The following is a 23503-nucleotide window of genomic DNA, read 5'->3' as shown; positions in this document are numbered from 1 at the left end:
GCTACAAACTTCGTTTGAGAGCAATTAAACAGTAACAAATGGGTACTTAAACAAACTTAGCACAATAGTTGTCGCTTTAAATCACAGTGAACGCAATAAAACTAAAAAATGGCCAAAAAATAATCAAATCAAAGTAAATAATGTAAAATCCAAGCCCTAAGAACGTTCGCAGAAAAAGAGTGTCTTTCATAATTTTTGAAAAGTGAAGCTAGCAAGCTCTCACTGCCATATATTTTGAAATAAAATCAATTTCAATTAAATTGGAAGCTCTAATTGAAAATCACAATAAAAAATTGAGGTAAAAAACATGAACTTTTAAGCAATCGACATGGGGTAGGGGGCAATAGGGGGGTCAACAGTGAGGGCTTTACGAACCCCCATTCACATCAGACATAATAAGTATAAGCCTCGAAAACAGTTTGAGCTGAAACAGCTGAAAGGCTCCAAGAACACTTAATGCCCGCTGGACGTTACATGTTTATCTCGTTTTTAAGGACGAAAAGTCCAATGAGTCAGACAAAAAGTTGGTCAAGCGAAAAATCGCATAGAAAAGACCGACAACAGGACTAATATAATTGCTACAAACTTCGTTTGAGAGCAATTAAACAGTAACAAATGGGTACTTAAACAAACTTAGCACAATAGTTGTCGCTTTAAATCACAGTGAACGCAATAAAACTAAAAAATGGCCAAAAAATAATCAAATCAAAGTAAATAATGTAAAATCCAAGCCCTAAGAACGTTCGCAGAAAAAGAGTGTCTTTCATAATTTTTGAAAAGTGAAGCTAGCAAGCTCTCACTGCCATATAATTTGAAAAAAAATCAATTTCAATTAAATTGGAAGCTCTAATTGAAAATCACAATAAAAAATTGAGGTAAAAAACATGAACTTTTAAGCAATCGACATGGGGTGGGGGCAATAGGGGGTCAACAGTGAGGGCTCTTACGAACCCCCATTCACATCAGACATAATAAGTATAGGTCTCCAAAACAGTTTGAGCTGAAACAGCTGAAAGGCTCCAAGAACACTTAATGCCCGCTGGACGTTACATGTTTATCTCGTTTTTAAGGACGAAAAGTCCAATGAGTCAGACAAAAAGTTGGTCAAGCGAAAAATCGCATAGAAAAGACCGACAACAGGACTAATATAATTGCTACAAATTTCGATTGAGAGCAATTACCGAAACATTCTACCAAAACTTATTCATAGAAAACACCAGTAAAAGACTCAAACTTTGTTAGAGCGTATCTTACAGAACACAGCCGGCTAATTGCGGAAAACTGCCGCCGTTGACCTGCTTTACGTACATTGGGAATGAAACAGAAAAAGAAAAAAATTAAGAGATAAAAATTCACAGAAATCTTTTGAGTGTCAAAGTGTTGTTATTCGGTGTGTAAATACTGCATTAAATAATTACACTTAATGAATTCTGCAAAACTACACTTAATTCAGCTTTTCAACCAAAGGCTATTACGCATAATACCAACTCAGGGAGTGATTCGGGAGTGAAAAAGATGCAGATCGGGATTCAAAGAGACAAATTGACCAGTTTTTGGTTTTTTCCCGTGTCATAAAGTTTTCTAATTTGGAGTGCAAAATCAGTTAGATTATAAAACTATGATTCATTCAGCTTCTAAACTGAAAGCTAATAAGCTTAATACAAATGTCAGCCAGCGAACACTTTGTAGAAATCTGATAACCTAATTCTCAATGACTTAATGACCGCGCTTTATACGTTGATCCTTTTTCTTTTTATTTTTCTCTTTGACCGTATTCACTATATTGCTTAAATCAATAGGTGGAAGACATTAACATCAATTCAGTTGGAACAGTGAGTGAAATAAATCAGAAGTCAAGCGTGAAGATCGTGACTTAAGTAAAACAAAAAACGTTTTCAAAAATTAAAGCGAATTAGGAGGGCGCCAAAATAACAGCCGTTGAAGCTGACGGCATCTATTATATATACATACAAAAACATAGCCGACAGATTGCCGGATAAAAGCCAAGAAACATACGGTCGATGTCTTCTATACAATCACCAAGACTATGGACAAAGCTGCTATTCAAAATAGGAGAACCTTATTTAAAACTAACTTTAATTTAAGAAACAAATCACCAAGGTATTTCAAGCAAAATAGCATTTTTAATTACTACGCTTAGAGGACCTAATTAAATTTAATTAGCATTAAAAAGTGAGCGCTGAAGTCATTTTATTGAGGGAGGTAAGTCAAGTATGCTCACAAAACTTATCACGTTATTGGCCTAAGAACGTATACAGAAGACCGCAACAAATGTCGCGCAAGCATATAGAGCCGCATCTTGGTACACGTCACTACAGAAATAGCAATTTGACTTCTTGGCGCGTTATCAGATGGGCTTAAGAAGACAAACTAAAAAAAGAACAACAATGAGACCAATAATAAAGACCTCGCTGTCACTTAGCGGCTATTAACATCAGAACATAAACAGCAAATTGACCGAAAACTGCCACCGTTGACGCGCGCAATGCAGATCGGGATTGAAACAAAAAGAAAAAAAGGCAAATTGACCGATTTTTCTCTGTTCTTTTTTCAGTGTCAAAAAGTGTTCTAATTTGGCGTGCAGTTTCGGTTAGATTCTGAAAAATATTTAATTCACCTTCTAAACTGAAAGCTAATAAGCTTAATACCATTGTCAGCTAGCGAACAATAAAGAATTCTGATAACCTAACTCTCAAGGACTTAATGACCAGGCTTTTTCGGTTTATACCGTTTCTTTTGACAATGAGCGTATTCACTTCATTTTGTTTTTCAATGAGTGAAAGAACTTAGATCCATTCAATGAACACAGTGAGTGAGGTAAGTTAGAAGTCAAGCGTGAAAGTCGTGACTTATATAAAACGAAAAACGCGGTCAAAAGGTAAATCGAATTCAATTTGAAAAATATAGCAGGACAAGTCATGAGAAACAATCCAAAGAATTGAATTAAAAACCTAGAACCACTGCATCTGACCAGCAGCTCAATTGAAAATGCCAGCCAAAACAGAAAAACAATATCAGAAGTTGAGAAACTTAAAAAAAACTCTGTGAGGCTTTTACCCTCAAGGCCAAATTTGATCCATTTAAATACACTCACTATCCCACGCACAAGCCTTTAAAGAGGTTTATTGGCCAATTAAGACAGAAAAAAATATGACAAACACTCAAAATTGAAAATTGCAAAAATTTATAATGACTTTCTTAATTTCGCAATAATAAACATTTTTGTGTCTCTAAACTCTGCCCAGCAACCCATCTGCAAGACCTAAAGAGGCTTCATTGGCCCATAAAGCTCAAGAAACCTAAGAAATTGACAAAAAATTCAAAATTGAGAAAATTGCAAACGTTGAAAAAGGTCGCCGAAAATTTTGATATTAATTTCTTCATTCAAGAGGACACCAAAACGCACAGAGGTAACTCGAAAAACTTAAACATAACCGACTAACGTCGGGGGAATTGCCCTCAATTGACTGGCGAGCGGTGGGCTTCGGTAATAGCTAGCTTCGGCTAAGGGATGCATCAGGTGGGTGCGAGTGGAGTGGGGGGGTCAAGCGATGGGGGTGTCAAGTGATGGGGGCAGGGTTGTGGAAGAGCTGGACGAAAGGGGAATGGGGTCAAAAAGCCGGGTTGGAGGAGAGTGGACAGGGGTTTGGAAGGGGATGGGGATTGGTGACAGGGGATGGCGTAAGGGGCTCAAACTTTTAAGACTAAGAACCGCCCTTCACACCTTGAAATTGCCTCCTCAAAAGAGTTTTGGCGAATTGCATACTTCGAGACCAGAAGGGCTGGGCCAATTAATGCCCTCCGAGCGCTACCTGTTTATCCCAATTTTGAGGACGAAAAGTCAAATGGGTTAGACAAAAAATCAGTCAAGCGAAAAACCGCATAAAAAAGACCCCAGGACAAATATAATTTAAGAGGAACCTCTTTGGGAGTCAGCGAAGTCAAATTTGTCAAAGTAGGAAAACCAAGAGAACCAGAGTTAGAGGCACGAATTTGACCGAAAATACAATGCATAAAAAGTCCAAAAAGAACTCTCATTCTCTGGAATAGGAACTAAGAACACAGGAAAAACATGGTAAGATCAGTTTTCATTGTCAAAAACGACTGATATGAACACCAGTGACTAATTAGAGTCACTTATTTCCTACTATGAACTGATGAAAAATTTCAGTAATGAGACTAATAAGGCAACAAAAAATAGCCAATTTTCGCAAAGAGAATAGAAATGCCAATTTTTCAGAACAAAATATTTAAAAGAACCCAATCATCAGCTATGGACTGAAACAATTATTTCGTCTAAATCCTTACAAGCAACCGATGAAACCTGTCATAAACTAAGTGATCAGACCGCAATAAAAAACATACCCGGTAGATTGCCGGAAAACAGCCGACGTTGATTCCCATTACCAAGATCGAAAAAGTGAAAAAAAGATTTTTGTGCAAAAAGAATTTTAATTTGCGAACTATTTTGATGCCATTTTGGAGCTGAACATTCTTTTGTTTTGTAGTGAGAAGACACAGGGGCTAGCATCAATGCCAATAAGCATTAGAGATGGCAACTAAGAACAAAGTTTGGATAAAACAACAAAGTGAACAAAAAAACAAGCCAAACTTCGGAAAACACAAAAGTTGAAATCTGATTTTTTCTCGTTCGCTGAAATTGAGCACTTTTTTGCAATCAATTGATACGTTGGGCGGTATTCCAGACCGTGGGTCTTGATATGAATCATACTATTTTCAAACAATTGCACAAATTATTAACCGAATATCTTGTAACTAAACACATACAAAATACCAACAACATTTAATTGTTCTTGAATCTAATGGGCCGGTTCATCATGAACAATTTTCAATTTTCGATTCCATATTTGGACTTTCTTTGTACCGTCTTTCGATCGTGTCCCCTTAAAGGAAATTTATTTAAATCAATAAAACGTGGCCCAGGAAACGTTGAAGTGTCAACTCCATGCAACGAAACGCAAAGAATTAAAAAAAAACGAAAACAAAAAAGCACAACAAACAATAAATAGAATAAAGCAATAAAACTTCAAAAATAGAAAAAAAACAGATCTGAGATCGGATTATTCGACCATGTTTCAACAACAAAAACAGTGATAAATTGATATCAGTTATATCAGAAGGTCACCTGAAATCTACCACGAACTTGGGAACGATAATGTAAAAAAAAATCAAAAAAGTATAGAAAGGCAAGAAAATGTAGAATAAAACATACCCGGCAGATTGCCGAAAATAGCCGCCGTTGATTCCAATAAGCATGATTGGGATTGAAAGAATAGAAGATATTGAAAAAAAGATTTTTGTACAAAAACAATTTTTAAGTCCGATTTATTTTGATGGCATTTCGTAGTTGAACATAACGTACTTCTGTTTCTTAGAGAGAGGCTACAGGGGCTACTATCAATACCAATAAGCATTAGAGATGGTAACTAAGACTTATAGGAACGACGTTCAAATAGCGGGCATCTAAAATTGGGCTTTATGGGTTTATCCCGTTTCTACTTCTGACTTCAATTTTTTATACTGACTCTGTTCATTTTGAATTGCTTTGCCGAGCAACTGATGTTCAAAATCACTTTTAGCAGAATGAGAGAAGAGAGAAACTAGCCTAGAGAAGTCAAAAAGATATCACGCAAAATGTTGAAAAAGCGGCAAAATGAGGTAAAGCGAAACATTTTTTTATTCGACGAAGTAAAAAAAACATAGCAGGACAAGTCCTGACGTACAATTCAAAGAATTTTCATTGAGTAAACAGAAAACTAGACCTAGAACGGACTATCAATGGATTGCGAAAACCATTTAGAAAGAAATCCAATCCAAAAAATCGAAAAAAAAACAGTAAAAACCAAAGTGAAATTGCAGCATATGAACAAAAAACCACGAGAAAGCGAATTTTTGTTCAAACACCGTTTTCTCAATCTACTTTAAAATTAGAGCGAAAAAATTTAATGCCGCAAAACCATTCACTTTTTCGCTCCACTTCCTGTTTCGACGTTACCATACTCACTACTCCAATTTAACTTCAAAAATCATGAAAATAAATGAACAATCTTAAAACATAAAGACAGCGCTATAATAGCCGGCTGAGAAGATGAGGGCGGCTATTAAAAAACAGCAGGACAAGTCCTGAGGTACAATTCAAAGAATTTTTATTGACTAAACAAAAAACTAGACCTAGAACGGACTATGAGTGGATTGGGAAAACCATTTCTAAAAAATGAGATAAAAAACATAGCCGGCAGATTGCCGGAATAGCTGCGAAATAGACTTGCGTGCCGTAAAATACAGATGGAAAAAGATACAGAAGTGAGTTGATAATAGTTATCGCCGCCGCCTATAAAACTTACAAGTTTATTTCAAAGGAGGTTGTTTTTGGGTGCAAAAAAAGTTTCCCTGTCGCGTCTCGAACCGGCGATCTCCGGATTAACAGCCAGTCGCCTTAACCACTCGGCTGTCGGACCATACAATCTGTTTTCTTACAATCAACTTTGTTTTAGGAACAGCAATTTAGGTCACGCAGGAAGCGTGAAATCAAGCGCGAAAAAGCCATTTAAGCAGTGACGAGACAGAATGTTCTAGAACAAAGGTAAAACGAAAATGAAGCGTCAGACGACGAAACAAAAAAAACCAAGAGCACCGCAATATAGCTACGCTCAGCTTACAGCTTCGCAGCTATAACAAAAAAACAGAAAATCAATGTCAAAATGCCGCTAGGGAGAACAAAACACCACGCGGATTGGGAAAACCATTTAGAAAAAAAATCCGATCCAAAAAAATGAAAAAACAGTAAAAACTGAAGTGAAATTGCCGCATGTGAACAAAAAAACACTAGCGAGAAAGCTAATTTTTGTTCAAACACCGTTTTCTCACTCTACTTTAAAATTAGAGCGAAAAAAAGTCACGACGCAAAACCACTCGCTTTTTCGCTCCATTTCCTGTTTTGGCGTGACCAAAATCACTACTCCAATTTGACTTCAAAAATCATGAAAATGTGTGAACAGATCTCAAAAAAAAGACAGCGCCCCAATACAATTCAAATTCTTTGAATTGTAAAAAAAATTAGGAGCGCTACAATAGCCGGCTAAGATGAGGGCGGCTATTAATTAATATAAAATGAATGTTGTTGGAACTTACTTGAAGATAAATCACTTCCATCGTCGTCACTATCTTCCTGTTCAGCGACATCCTTCACAGATGCGTTTTCACTCCCTCCACTGCTTTCCTTTCGTCTCCTCTTGCTATTTCCTTCCCCTCCTTGTACACCACTGGTAGAGGGCTTGTTATTATCATTGTCCAAGCCGCCTTTGTCACCTGTTAGTTAAAGCCGTTAGATAATCAAGGGTACAATTAACTAGGTGCTAAAATAAGGCAGCTAAACTCAGTCACCTAGTTGAAACATAGAAACGCAAGTGAAAAATTAGGTGGTCGATGAAAATATGCCTTTACCGCGCATTTGTTTATTTTCTTTTGCCCTACTTACACAATTCGAGAAGCCTTCTTGCGTAAAGATAAACCCACTAACTTCAGACGAATTGTTTTCAAGCGATCGGCGTATGGCTGTCTTCCGTTTAGCTAGAAGCTTAAGCAAATGAAGCTTAGAAAAGTAAAGTGCATAATTGGGGACGGGATGCTGTTGCAGCTGCTCAAGAACCTCAGCGGAACCGAAATATCACAGCCTTGTTCTCGAGCTTTACGTCGGCCTGGTTCTTCATTGGGTTCCAATTGACTAAAAATTTCGTCGAATTTATTAGTCGCTCAGGTGTATTAAAGGACTAACTTTAATTTTGATTGAAGTTAAGAACATCCTTAGTGATAATCTATAATCAATCTCCTGCTGAAGTTTGTAAGGCTTCAACCAAATGCGTATTGTTGCTAATTGTTTCTCAAGAAAGCTCAATTAACTTAGAACTCGGAAGATCTTAAGATCTAGCAAAACATAATCTAATCTGAGAGCCAACTGCTCTTTATAATAGTTTCTGATGGTTCTAAATACAATACAGTTGCACTATTCAAACCATTCGCTTTAGGTAAATAATCACATAAATATCTATTATAATATCATTGTGACTTGTTTATGAGTGATTAATCAAGTCATGTTATTTAAGTCAAGGTGTACATAGTAAATGTCAAACTACTGCAATATTTGCTTCTGTTGATATAAGCACAGATGGTTAATACGAAGCGCTAAATGCCTCAAATATATGGCATTTGACTATTGATGAACACCTAAAGTACCATAGAATTCTTGATAAAAAATTTAACAATGAGAAAAAATCAAAAAATGAACATTTTGGCACCATTTAAGTGCTAATAGCCACACTTGTGGATTTGATGCAGCGATGTTCGTTGAGTCCATGGATTGCTTAGAGGTTACCCTAACCGTAAGCTATAACCTCGGGTATCTCAGGTTTTCCCTTCCCAAAACTTTTTCTCCAATTTTTCAGTTTTTAAAATTCTTGAGTTTTGACATATTCTAAAATTTATCACTTTCAGAAGTTATTTGTTGTCTGACGTCTCGTTGCTGATTTGAACTGGCGCCAACAGATACCTTTAACGCCTCAGCACTTAAGCCTATATTTAGATACCAATAAAGTTCTTACAAACTACAAATTGAATGGACGAGAACGTTATCAGTTTTCCATTTTTCTTTAAACGATACGTCAAACTCGTCAGGAGGAAAACGCTCAAGTAAAAATTAAAACATAGCCAGTAGAATACCGCAAAACGACTCCAAGAGTCATGCAATAAAAACTGTCAATTAACCCTACCGATTTCAGAAACATCACAAGAGAAATACAAAAAAAGCAGTATATAGTTAGAAACAACAAATTTTTAGTTAGGAATATGGTTCGGCGGGGGTGGGGGGAGGGAGGGGCAGGCATGGGCAGGTGATCGTGGTAGATACGAGGTGGAGGTTTAGACAGGTAGCAGGGACTGATATGGGATCAAAAACTCTCAAAATTACCTCTTCAAATTGAATATTACTACCACTTCCTAATTACTAAACATTGCAAACTAAGCTACTGTTAAAAATCAATGTTGAAAACAGAAATCAACGTTCAAAAAATGAGGTAAATGGTCAATAGAAAGACGTCAAAATTCAAAAAACTGTAAAATACCTGCTGAGAAACACCAGTTCTTCGCGAAATCTTGAAATTCAATAGGAATAAGTGGCAATACCAAACACTGAAATTCAGATGACTTCGGTCTGACAGCCTACAGAAAGAAAATGAACCATTTAGAACTTCATATTAAATACTCATTGTCTTCACAAACGTATACATCAATGCATTTTTATGTCAAAACAAAATCTATTCTTGAACGAATTCTTTTACCTGACAATAAACGCAAAAAACGCAAAATTCTTTGGCAAACCCTAGACAAAAATTATATTAGACCTTTTGCTGATCTCAGTTTTGAGTCTGATACCGCAAAAATAGCTTCCTTCATATATTTCAACACAAATATACACTCATTTTCAACACCCGCATTTGAGTCCCCTTAATTCGGGAAAAGCTGCCTACAAACAAACAGCATTGGTGGTTTCAAATACTGCAAAAATACCAATTACTTTACATTGTGAACAAAATTAGATTGTGCAAACAATGCATAAAAGTTTTAAGATTATTCCGAATTCTCAGCAATTTCTGAGCATTAAGGAAAGCTTTCTCAAGCAAGTGTGAACATACCTTATATTCAAAGTTCCTAACGAAACGACAAGATCAATGATAGGCATACTCACAAATTAGGTCAGCACAAAAAAATCAGATTTGCCTCAAACAACTTGGTTTTTTTATTCTATCACTTTTCGAAATCATCTTTATGTCTAAGAACACGTCATATTCTCGTCACGTTCCTTTAATTCTCGAGTTTAGAGAGATTTTAATTGCTTACAACATCACTTGATCTCATTATTCATTGCCGGAGACCTCTTTTTGTTTACATCTTTGTAAACAAAAAGATGTAAACAAATGGTCTTTTTTATCAAACAAGAAGCACTCCTTTCAATTGCTGATTCCGAATATGATTCTGAATTACCATTACATCTAAGCCCTTTGAATAACTTTTCATATGGAGTAACAAATTCGTGGTTAAATTTAAAATTGAAAAAAAGTTGCGTTAAAAATAAATTGTATGTATTTTTTAATTAAAATTTGTATTACAGTTTTTTATTGTAAATTCTTGTTACAAAACATGCAAAAATTTTTTTATCACACCTAAATCAAATCAGGAAAACCTAAACTGAAAACCATCATTTTCAAAGTTGGAAAGAAGAAAGAACAGAAGAATTTATTGTTTTTTTTTGAAAAAGTATTTACTGCCTCTTTTGGTTTACCTTTTGCTCAGCAATTTATATATGACTTTATATTCAGCGAAATTAACGTTGCAATGGAAATTCAAACATAGCCAGCAGATTGCAGGAAAAAAGCCGCCGTTCACGAGCTAGATGCACATCCAGAATGAAACTGAAAAAGAAAAAAGAAAGATTGAAATTGACAAAAATTTTTCTTAAGTTTCAATAATTGTTCTAATTCAGTGTGCAGTTTCAGTTAGATTCTAAACCTATACTTACTTCAGCTTCTAAACTGAAGGTTATTAAGCTTAATACCAATATCAGCTAGCAATCGCTCTAATGAACTTTGATAACCTAATGCTCTATTACTTAATGACCGGTCTTTCTCCGTTTATCCTGTTTCCTTTGATTTTGCTCTTTTGACATTGACCATGTTCACTACATTACGTAATTCAATACGTGAAAGAAATTAAAATCCATTCGGATGAAACAGTGAGTGAGGTAAGTCAGATGTCAAGCGTGAAAACCGTGAACAATGTAAAACAAAAAACGTGATCAAAAAGTAAAGCAAATTAAAAACATAGCAAGACAAGTCCTGACGTACAATCCAATGATTTTTCATTGACTAAACAGAAAACTAAACCTAGAACGGACTATGAATGGATTGAGAAAACCATTTAGAAAAAAAAATCCCATCCAAAAAATAAAAGTAAAAAAGTGAAATTGCAGCATATGAACAAAACACCACTAGCGAGAAAGCGAATTTTTGTTCAAACACCGTTTTCTCACTCTACAGTAAAAAGAGAGCAAAATTTCAAGCCGCAAAAAATAACTAGCATTTTCGCTCCATGTTCTGTTTCGGAGTGACCAAAATCACTACTCCAATCTGACTTCAAAAATCATGAAAATGTGTGAACAGATCTTAAAAAAGAACATAGCCGGAAGAATTCCGGAAACGACTCTAAGTGGAAATCCACTTAAACGCCATCAAACTACTTATCAGCAAAAACATGCCTCCACTAATTTATGATTATCTTGAAACAAAACCATAAAACAAAATAGAAAAAAAATAAAATCAATTCTTTAAAATATGATAAAAAATCTGATCAAATTTTGTGATGAACTGAGATCCCCAAATAACTATCTCTGCCAATATTACTTCATCAAAACAAATAGTACTATGTGATTTTTTAATACTAAAGGCCAAATTCTGAAAAAAAAACTCTAAAAACAACTTGCACAAAAAAACTGGAAAAAGTTAATAAATTTTTAATATTACATAAGCATATAAATCAAAAGCCAAATTCCTTTCAGCCAATAAGGTATCCAGATGCTCGCAAAACAATAGTCAAGTGATAATAGGCAAAGAAACATGTCTAAAAAACAGAAAAAAAAACGAAAAACTGCATATGATACTCCAGAAACCTTCAAACCACTACCAAAATCAGCCTAAAATTTAAACAAAATCATAACCAAGCCTTTAAACCAAAAAATTGCTTTCAAATGCTGCACGTGAAAACAAACATTTCGCTTGCTTACAGAATTTTTTTCACACCTCAATTTCTTGTTCTCTAGAAAACAGCGATATGAACAAAAAAACCACTCTTTTCGCTCCACTCATTTTGTTCTTCAATGAGGTTCTGAGGTAGGATTGAGTGTGTGGAGGTCAAATTCTTAAAAACCACCGTCACACCAGAAAGTTATTTCTCAATAGATTCGGTGAATTTTCTCGATGCTTCGTCTTTTTATCACGTTTTTCAAGGCCAAAAATCAAATGATCAGACGAAGACAAACTGACTAACGTTGGACAATTAATCTCGATCGATGAGCGATATAATTTCATTCAGAGGGGGCTTTAGCTTCGGTAATTTTTTATTTATGGGCACACAAAACATCGAATAAGGAGGGATTAAAACCGGCGACCTCCAACGTGCTAGAGTGAACCACTTACAACTCGCCTAGCAGGTCCTTATGCTATTCTCTCTTATAATCAGTTTTGTTTTAGCAACTCAATTTCTGATTAGGAGCAATTTAGATCACGCGAAAAAGAAGTCAAGCGTGAAAACTCCACTCGAAAAAAGAAATCAAAACAAAAAGGCTCAAGCAAAAATTTGCAATAACAAACACCCACACGTTTACTATAACTGCTTCAAACTTCGTCTGAGATAAATTTAAAAAAATCACATTGCAATTCGATCGGTAAAACAAAAAACATAACCAACTAACGTCAGGCGAATTGCTCTCAAACAACCGGCGAGCGGTTGGCTTGGTCAATAGTTCGCCACGGTTTAGTGAGGCTAGTTTTAGCTTAATTGAAGGGGCGTGAGGTGAGGGTAATAGATGATCACATCACGCCACATAACACCAGCTGAAGTGGGGCATCACCAAAAAAGTTATGGAATGAGAGAGATAGAGAGAGAGAAAGTGCAAGAGATAAAACTTGAACGAAAAAGAGAAGGAAAGAGATCGCAACCAACAGAGAGAGAGAGAGAGTTAGGAACATTTTCCATGAAATTCGAATCTGCAACTTATCAAATCATACAAAAAACTGAAAAATGCAAAACTAAAGGAAAAGTTTCCAGAATTCGCAGTGAAAAAAATGTTCACAACCATTTTTTGTCTCTGGAGTTCTGTCATGTAACCCATTTGCAACACTTAAAAAGTTTGGTGGGCCAAAAATGATCAATAAACTCTTTTAAAATCTTAAAAAATTACTGATATTAATAACTTCGGCACCAATTCATTGTTTCAAGAGACTATCCAGTTCCCCTGTTTCAAGTCTTAAATAAATTGACAGCCTCACTGGCTCAAAGATCCATAAACTTGGAAAATAAAAAATTTTAAGTGAAAATTTAAATTTTATCAAAAAATTGCTAAAACTCGAGATAAAAAATATTGTTAACGATTTCCAAAACTCCTGAAATAAATTCTTATTTAAAAGTTCATTAAAACATGCAGCAGCGAGTATCAATTCTCTGAGGAGGTCCCTGGGCCCCTGGTGGCAGAAAAATTCAACGAAAAAATGAATATTAAAAAAAAACATTTTTTTTGAAAAAAATGCTTAAATTCGTGACATTGAAATCTTGAAAAACATTCAGTTATGCAGTAGCATACTGCCAAACCCTAGAGTAGGTTCCTTGGCTCTTTAGGCCGGAGACCTAAAAACTGACAAAATTTTTTAACTTGAAAATTGGAAATTTTATCAAAAAATTGCTAAAAATTGTGATATTAAAAAGTTGAAAACTATTCCAATAAAAGTATTTCAGTAACTTACTATATCACCGTTAAGGAGATTTTCTGACCCCTGAGGCTGAAAAACCCTAAAGAATGACAATAAATTTCGAAAACATCGAAAAAAATTGCAAATTTTGTCAAAAAAATTTCTATAATTCGTGATGTTGAAAATTCGTGTCGTAATTTGAAAACAACCCATTACATCTAGAAACTATGTAGTAGCCATTTATTTAACCCTAGAGCAGTTTCGTTGGCTTTCGGGGCTTGAGAAACCTGAAAATTTCAAAAAAACTTGAGAAAAAATGCAAGATTTATTAAAAAAAATGCTAACATTTGTGATATTCACAACTACTCAATGGCCAACAAATGTCTTTCAGTAACTTATTATTGAACCCTTAAGGAGATTTTCTGGCCACTGGGTCTGGAGAAACTTGAATAATAACAATAATTGTCAACAAAAATTTGAAAAAAATTGCAAGTTTTGTAAAAAAAAAAAAAGGTTAAAACTCGTGATGTTAAGATGTTGAAAAACATTCGATTACCACTAGGAAATCACAGTAACCTATTAAAGGAGGTTGCTTGACACCTAGGGATGAAAAAACTCAAAAATGACAAAAACTTTCAAAAAGCTCGAAACAATTGTGAAGATTAGGATAAATTTAGAGTGTTTTTGTTTCGATTACCAAAACATATAGCTCTTAAAATGGTTGCAGAAATACTTATGTCTTGCAAAATACCCTTGTCAACCTTACCCAGCTTCAATTTTAGACCAGTTCAACAAAAAATTCTAAAAAATGACGAAAAAAAACACGAAAAAATGCATTATTTTGGGCTCTCAAACTCCTAAAAACGACCTTTTAACCTTATACTACGGCCTTCCCGGTAGCTTCATCACACTCAGCACTTGAAGGACTGCTAAACGCGGCTAAGTGTCTCTAATGAAACTTAATGCCTGCTAGGCGCTACCTGTTTGTCCCGTTTTTAAGGACGCAAAGTGAAATGGCTCAGACGAAAAATAGGTCAAGCGAAAAATCGCATAAAAGACCAACAGGACTAATATAATTGCTAAACACTTCGTCTGAGAGCAATTAAATAAACATAGCCGGCAGACTTCCGGAAAATAGCCTCAATAGACGCTTCAGGCCTTCCATGGAATTGAAGCAACTAAAAAAGATAGACAGATTGACCACCAGTCCTTTAATATAGACCATTAGACCTTTTGGGTTAGATCCGGTCTGTCATTTTTATGAGACACATACGCTCTATGAGGAAAAACCCTAAGGGAGCTTTTTCAAAAATAATATTCGAAACCGTAAATTCAAAACTCTAATACTCAAGAAGTAGGGAAAGTTAGTTAAGTGATTTCACAAGTCATTTTTTTCACAAGTGAGGTAAGTTCCCAGTAACTTCACCACTCTAAGTACTTGAAGACCAAACGCAGCTAAGGGCCTCTAATGAAACTTGATGCCCGCTGAGCTTTACCTGTTTATACCGTTTTGAAAGCTCAAAGTCATGAAAGTCAGGGTAAGACGAAACAAAAATCTGTTAGACGATTTTAAAAAATTTAGGAACGCAATAATAGCCGCCTGGAATTGCTGACGCGGCTATTCAAAAAACATTAGCACAAAAAACATAATTGCTACAATATTGTTTGAGAGCAACTGAAAAATAAAATCTTTTAGCAGTAAACTGCCGTCAAATGAAATAGGATGCATAGTAGTGTGAATCAGAGCGCAATTTCGATCACCTAAATATCAAGAAGCCAAGCGTGATAAAGGCCTAATCGTTAAAAAAAATGCAAAAAATGCACACATGACTCTTATATCTGCTTCAAACTTCGTTCGAGAGCAATTAAAAATGAAATAAGAAGCTAACCTCGCTTATTTTTTCGTCTCTTGTCGTCGTCGCTTGCATCTGTGACAAAACTATCTTCATCTGACATATCCGATATTGAATCTTTGGGAGGGATTAGTTTCAAACAGTACGGATGCGTCCATATGCGAGCCAGCATCTGGAAATCTTTGAACAAACTGCGAGTGCCATCTCGTCTCACGACTTGATGCTCTTTCGGAATGATAAGTGAATCAGCGCTGCTATCATCAGAACTTCCGTACTGCTCAAAGCAAAACGTTCGCAAGTACAAATTGTACAAACGGACTTGGCGCTCTGACATTCGTATGCTTAAAACGTACTCGTACTTCGGGGGTAAATATTTCGTAATGTAACAATAATCTCTGCGTTGAACACAGCCGGCAAGAAGCTCGTGCAAAACATGCGAACGCCTCTTCATAACTTTTACATCTAATGCTCGCGCGTCTTTTTGCTGTCCATTCGAAATGGGATTAATAAATCTGTTTCTGAATTCATTTTTGGTACCAAGCAAATTCTGTTTCACAAAATTGACCATGCAGTGATATTCAACAAGGTTATTTTGCAAGGGAGTTCCGGTTAGTACAATTCGACGACGTGACTTAATTTGTGATACTGCTTTAGAGAGCGCAGTTTGGTCGTTCTTGAGAAGATGTCCCTCGTCGCAGACTACGAAGTCGGGTCCTGGGTCAAGTAGAGCGGATTTAACTTTGTCGTAATGTCGCTTGGCCTTTTTTCGGGTTGGATTAACAAACATTCTGAACATGTTGTAGCCAATGATCATAACGCCACCTTCTCTCCTCCACCTGAAGAGTATGAACAAAAAAAACAATGTTCCGGCTTAAATTAAATGGAAGAAACTTTTTAAAATCCAAATTGAGAAAAACTCAAACAAAAAATAAAGGGCAACAAAACTCACATATTTGAAAGTTTTCTTTGAGTAAATAAATACGCCAAACTTGTCGTCATTCCTCTATCAAAAAAGTTGTGTTCTACGTCAACTCTTAGCCAAATAGTAAATATCACTCTTTTCAGCTTTTATAAAAAAAATTGGCATCAAAAACCCATAGAAAAGAATACACGACGATTACACCCTCCGAAGGTTAAGATGAAAAGCTTACTCAAGGAAAAAGGTGCAGAAAAAAGCTCTTTTACAATCTTCGTGAATCTTCTCATTGGACGGCAAAACCATAAGACATCGTAGGAAAATTCCGAATAAAAGTGACCACTTCTGTAAAAAAAGTTTTCCAAGCAGATGTTCTGTTTAGATAAAGTTCTCAAAATACTTATACAGAACGAAGGTAACATTAGAAACTGTCTCTTATCTTCACTAAAAATTTCAAGAAAGTTTTTTCCTGCCTTAAAAGTGTTGTTATTTTTCCGACCCACCTACCAGTAGAAACCACTCACAGCGCAGAAAATTCTCAAAAAAGATTTTCATCGAATTCCGTTTTTTCCAAGGATTTAGATTCACATTTTGGTGAACCGACTGATTTCCGTTTTTGTTCACGTTTACCGTATTTCTCCAAACTTTCAATTTTGCTTTAAAAACTAAGTCGAAGTTTAAAACTAAACCGCTTACTATGGGTGTTCTGGAATAATAATTCAGCCCGATTTCTTTTAGACTAACTCGAAAAATATCACAAATTCATCATTAATTTTTGATAAATTGACTTTTTGTCTAACTATCTACTTCGCCAATACTTGAAACAACAATGTGTGTTTACTGGACGTGCAGCAATAACAAGGTTTAATTGGATCAAATTGTGGATTTTCACAAAAATTGGATTTAATTGGATCGATGGCTTTTTAAACATTATCGTCTTTAAATCTCTTGTTTATGTTAACTATGTTAATTGTTTATGTTAAGGATTTCAAATCAAGGCTGAATTTTCGGCATATCCAAGTTACATGCAAATGGGGCCAAGAAACACATTTTTTCCAGTTAAAAGCTCATGTTTTTCATGGCTTCACCTTGTGTTCGCTTAAAATTGTTTTCACAAATGTGTTCAGTATTTGTTGTTATTTTGTAGTCTCATTACCTATTCTCATTATTGGCAGGTCCAATTCCTACCCAAAGATAAAAAAGCTAACATTTTTGGTATCTTTCGGTTGAAAGCTAATGGTTACGCCTATTTACTTCAAAACAAAAACAATGGATTTTCGAGCATTACGAATTTTTTTTATCTTTCATTTTATAACTATCAATTTGTAAATTATTCTCAGCAAAGAGTCTGAGTCCTCTTTCTAATAAATTAAAAATTAGTCTAAATTGCGTTTTAATGCTTTGTAATGGCTATTTGGCATCGATAATACGAGTTTTCATAATTTTTGTTTTTTTATCTTTAGACATTTTCAGTTTTTTTGATGTTCTTTTTTCTGGTTTTGTCATTCCATTGATGAATGGTCACATATCACATCCAGGGGGTTGAAAGAAGGTGCAATCGATATTATCTAAGTTCTTACCAAAAACGATTATGGTTTCAACGGCTTCGACACCGATTACCCGCGAAATTTGAACGAATTCTTTTTATATTTGCCTATTTTGCCCTTGTTTGTAGTCATATGATATATTCTGCAATATAATAGTTTCCATTGGCTCTCTGTGGAATGTCGAAGCATTTATGAATCTATGTAGGGATTTATAATGATCACTAATGGTTTCCATGAATTTAAGAAAAAATAACCGACTGTTTCGATTCAGCGGCCTGTTTAACATTATTTTTGTCAACTTGCAGCTGATTCTCAATAATGACATATCGCAGCTTTTCTCTGCTTAGAGAAAATTCATTCTAAAAGCGTTTTCATGTATAAACGAAAGATTTCCTGGCTTTGACTCTACAAACTTGCATGAAACTTTTACATGTGTAAACTGTTTAGTTAACGGCATACGATGTTATTATTTTAACGAACGAGACTAATTCTTAGCAAACTTTAGTCAAATTTTTGATCGTTGACAGTATTTGTAGTTCTTTTATTAGTCGCAAGATACTTTGGATAATTATAGGTCCCAATAGCTTCTTATGAAGGTAAAAAAGGAACGTATTAAATGATTTCAGTTGATAGCTAATGGCTTTCACGTAAAAAACAATTGTCAAAAGGCATTATAAAGGGTTTTGCCCTTTTTGTTCTTTCTGTCTCTTTACTACATAGTCAAAATCAGGACTGTTTTAAAGTAAAATACAAGTTAATTAGTTTAATTTAGGTTTTAAGTAATGCCATTTTGACTTTGTTATTCAGTGTTCTTTAAAAAAATACAGAAATTGGGTTTTGGTCGTAATATTTTTTTTAATATTTGACTTTATTGTTTGTCTTGTCTCGTAAATTGCAGATCTCATCGGACATCTCAAGCGTCATTAATTAATTCGTTTGAAGCTATTTTTTATTCATACACTTGAAGACAATTAGGTGAAAAATTGTTGATGAGCGGGGTCGGAACATTATGTTCAAACGCACATTACCGAGCCTCCTTGCTCTGCTCTAAAAATATTATATTGAATAGTCTGATAATTACAGATCAATAACCTTAGCTGCCCTCGTTAAAGAAGCCGACTTGATAAATATGAAGACCCATTCCTCAAGACACAGCAGTACTTTCCACGATAAAATTTAGCTTGCTTTGAATTTTAAACAAAGTTAGGTTCGGATGTTGTAACAAAAAAATTTGCAGATGAATGTATTATTGGCAGCAAATGAAAACTTAAATTATACAATTTTTAAATTAGAAAATGACATTCAACGCATACTCAAACTTTTTTGAAACAAGGTAAAATTGGATAAAAAACCAAGTTAATCATTTCTTCGAAAAAAAAAACAAAATTATGCCATCCTAAAGACTGGTTACGGTTTCACAAAGCAAAAAAAAATTAAAACACTTGGGTTTTAAGATAAAATAATGTTTCATGATGGAGTGCAAAAAAAAATATTTTAAAAAGCTTGGTGATAAAGAACAACAATGCTCAACGCTTTCGCTCTTAGCATCTTTCACTACTCTTTTCCTATTATATATAAATTCATAGAACAATTACATTGGACACTAAAGGCATGCAACTTTAGAACACAGTACAACTCATCCACAAAACTATCGGCTACGTAAGCTAATTAATCAAGATTCGACCAGTAAGCTAATTAATCAAGATGAAAAAGACAAGACATCACCAGTAGCAAACCCTATAAACCGTCGCCTCGCCCTCTTGTCACATGAAGAGTTAAAGATTGTACCGTTTACTCTTTCACTCAAAAAGTCCGCAGCAAACAATTGGAAAACGTGTTAGCGAAAAAAAACAAGATGTGACTGGTACGAATTAACAAGAAATTTGAATATTGAAAAACTTTTTAAAAAAAAAGTAGGAAAGAGTTTTTAGTTTTTCACCTTAGATTTTAAAATGGGACTATAGTAATAATCTGTGGAAACTCATAGAAACCCGAACTCGTAAAATTTTGCAGAACAAAATCTGATACATAAGCAAACTTTTCGGTTCGGATTTCTTCTACCATGTAAATGTGTCATATTTCATTCGCATGAAGTTGAAGTACGTCTTTCTAAATTTAGTTCGCATGTTTCTACGGCATTTTCTGACGTGTCCATTTTGTAAACACGTTAGTGAACAGTTTAATATTTGCCATAATTGTTCACACACTTCTCCGTGAATTGTTTTCATAAATGTCTCTTGAAAATTGACAAATAGCTCAAGGTACGCTATGGCGTTTAAGGTCAAACAGAGCCTTGATCTATGATTTCATACTTCCACTGCTTACCTGCTGAGAACATCCGCTCGAACCTTGTCATCTTTGTACTGACTAATCTCAAACACAGCCAATTCCTCCTCTTCCGGCATCCAAATTTCAAACTCATTAACCCAATTCAGAATTGTATTGGCCGGTACAATTATAAGCGCAGTTTTGAATGGTAAAGCTTCGCATGACAGCATCGTGTGAACGAACGATATGACTTGTAGGGTCTTCCCTAAACCCATGCAATGAGCCAGTATAGCACCACTTCCTTGGGTTTCTTTTGCCCTACTTGCGGATTCAACCGTACAGTCCCATAAAAACTGGACGCCTTCAACTTGATGTGGTTTCAAATGAGACACTAACTCTTCATTCATGTACACTAAGTCTTCATCCTTCTTCTTCTCAAAACACAGTCTTGTATACACCACTCGCTTATCTTTTTCGCGTGTGTAAAAATCGGTCATTCCGTCTTTCGATTTCTCACTGATTCGCTTTCTGCGCTCCCGTTCTTCAATGTTAGCTTTTCTGGTGTCTTTTTCTAAATCTTTTGTGGACAAAATTTGTCTGATATTCTTACGGCCCGCTTTGGTTGGACTTTCATTTTCATCTTGTTCATCGTTGTCTTCATTTTCCTTCTTAGCTGACTTTTTCTCTTTGTCGCCAACTTCTGTAGATGTCGCATCAGCTGTGTCTTCCGTCGTTCCGTTATTATCCGAATCCTCTTCGTCAATGACAAACTTTCGCCTCTTTTTGCGATTACCAGGCCTTGCTTTAACAACGTCCTCATCGTCTGAAACTAAAGATATCTTTTTGTCATTTTCATCCGAATCACTAATTTCATCCGATACGTTTAAGTTATCAATGCCTCGTTTCCTGGACCGCTTTCCTTTGCCGTGTTTGTTATTTTTTTCGTTCTCCTTCTTTTTCTGCTTTTCTTTACTCTTTTTGTCTTTCTTGATGCGCCGTGATCGTCGCACGTTGTCATTGCTTTTGGAGCTGACTTCAAAATCAGAGTCCTGGTTGCTCTCAGGTGTCGCGATTTCTTCGACCTTCTCGTCTTCTGACGACTGAAACAATTAATCTTTTAATACAAATCCCTCAGCATACAAAGAAACTTTTAAGAGTTGATAAATAGTGTGGCGAAAAACAATGAACTTTAAACTTTCTAGTAAACACTTAGAAACGAAAACTCAAAACCACAGACCCAAAAACTCTTAAGGCAAAAGGCTCTTTAAAATGTTCTACCGATGCACGCTTTATGGATGAAACCTTGCGCTTCTTATAGACAAATGATTCACAAGCTTTCAAAATTTTCGCGTGATTAATTGAAAAATCGTGTCTTTCAATGCCTTCTGTATTTAAATATACAGCTCGATTACTCTTGAAATAACGCAACATAAGTCTTACCTCTGAGGACTCACTACTTGACTGTTCACTTTCACTAGCAGCTATGTTAGCTTCTGATTTCGCACTGGTCTCTGCAGTTGATTTAGCCGACTTAGAACTTTCAGTTGTTACGTGCTCCGACCGAGTACTCTGCTCCTGTTTCTTTTTGACGAGTGCCAAATTCAGCTCGTCGTCAGAAGTGGTTGCATTTCCACTAGTATTTAAACTAAATGTTTGTAATTCGTGGCTCGTCGTGTCTTCGGACTCACCGTTTATTACTGAATTTGCTTTAGAACTAGATTTGACCGTCTTTTCATGCTTTTCAAGAAGGTCATTATCAATTCGCTTCAGTTTTAACGTCATAGCTTTGCCACCTTTCGCCGCTTTTTTCAATGAAATTGTTTTCGATGAAACAGTGATAATATCTGCTGCATCTTCAGATTCGTCTTTTTGGTCATCAACCGATTTTGAAACTTCGGAACCAGGATCAGTGGACTCACTATCAAGAAGTTTTATTACATTACTTTCACTGGGAGTTGTGCTAAACAGCTCTTCAGCCGTTGTAATTGGTCTAAAACTATTCGGAGTGTCAGCTTCGGTTTGTTTCGCTGTGAGTTTAGAAGCTGGTAATTCTTGGAAGTTCTCTACCAAACTATCTGGACTTTTGTTTCCATTTAATATGTTTGATGATTGCTCTGAATGCTGATCTGTTGTTTCAGTTTGATTGATTGGACTGCCAGTACTCGACTCCTGAAGCAAGCAGTTCAAGAAATGTTTAAACAAAGCAATAAATGCGATCGTGTAAATGACTATAGGTTAACAAAACATCAACAGTAAGGAAAGTATTAAATAACCTAGCTTCTCATAGCCTAACTTAATTCTGTGATGAGCCAACTTTATGACAATTTTCCTTAGATTATTTCCCCCAAAGTAAAGAATATTTGATTTCCAATCTTGAATTTTCATATCTCCCATGATCTCAAAAATTCATTCCTACCTCAACAGAGTTGGCGTAAAAACTTCGACACTCTTTTAGAACATCCTCCAATGCAATTTCGTCAACAGCTGTTAACTTGTTGCGAATTGAATCGTCTGACACCCCGTGAATTATTTGCTCAACCAATCGTTCTTCTCTGCTGCTTTCTGAGAACTTGCAAAACGCCAGCAACCTTTTCAGCTCTGAATAATACTGTTCAAAATCAATTCCATTCATTTCACAGCGCCTGAACTGCAATCTAGCCTCGTTGACAGTAATCGAAGTTCCGTTCAACGGTTTATTCATATCGCCTAACTGAAATATGAAAAAAAGGGGTTACGAGAAAAGATCCCCTGTAAACTTGTAAGCTAACAGGGATGAAATAACTTTCCCATAATGATCAGAAGCAGCTCTTCTTTGAAAAAAAAAACAGTTGCCTTACAAAACAATGTTTGTAAGTATGAAAGTAGCAGATGCAGAATAAATTTTCTTAAAACTTGTCTTAACACAGATATAATACCGGATTTTTTGAAATTTCGTGTTCCGAAAACAGATGTTTTTTTTTTCGGATCAAGCGGTGCATAGTTTTCAACTAAAATTGCTAAGGTCGGATATTTCCACAGCAGCTGACACGCATCATAAATGTGACCAAAAGCGAGCTGCTAGTCGAAAAGTTCTCAAGATTTTAGATAACCACCTGTTGCTCTCCGTAATTTTTGTTTTGCGCAACCGAGTTCGCAACCATGTAGTTAGTTCTGAACAAAGACATTATTTTAATTTGATGACTGCGACTTTAGACCCTTCAGCACAGCTGTAAATCCCCAACAACAACAACAACAACTTCCAAACATTCGAAAGACAAGACAAGCCGCTAAGATCATCTAATGAGAAGACTGTAGTGGTTCTAGATAATATCATTCTGCCGGGATTCGTCAGTGACTTGCTCGCTTTTGGTCCAAAGCATCCAATAA

The 23503-nt window shown here is 35.5% G+C and overlaps 1 protein-coding gene across 1 annotated transcript in view; it reads right to left on the bottom strand.

The window, feature by feature from the left end:
- LOC142339275 (uncharacterized) overlaps nucleotides 1-22843 on the bottom strand; it is a 62704-nt gene extending 39861 nt beyond the window's left edge. The window contains exons 1-5 of the mRNA XM_075389181.1: nucleotides 22554-22843; nucleotides 21578-22306; nucleotides 20195-21237; nucleotides 15443-16242; nucleotides 7174-7350 (exon numbers count right to left, since the gene is read on the bottom strand). Of these exons, the coding sequence (XP_075245296.1) occupies nucleotides 7174-7350; nucleotides 15443-16242; nucleotides 20195-21237; nucleotides 21578-22306; nucleotides 22554-22838 (3034 nt within the window). The 5' untranslated portion in view covers nucleotides 22839-22843. The remainder of the gene's footprint in view (nucleotides 1-7173; nucleotides 7351-15442; nucleotides 16243-20194; nucleotides 21238-21577; nucleotides 22307-22553) is intronic.
- Nucleotides 22844-23503: the final 660 nt, after the last annotated feature.

Source organism: Convolutriloba macropyga, chromosome 5 (assembly GCF_964194025.1).
Source record: "Convolutriloba macropyga chromosome 5, txConMacr16.3, whole genome shotgun sequence".
Classification (NCBI taxonomy): domain Eukaryota; kingdom Metazoa; phylum Xenacoelomorpha; order Acoela; family Convolutidae; genus Convolutriloba; species Convolutriloba macropyga.
This window is presented reverse-complemented; position numbering and strand designations above follow the sequence as displayed.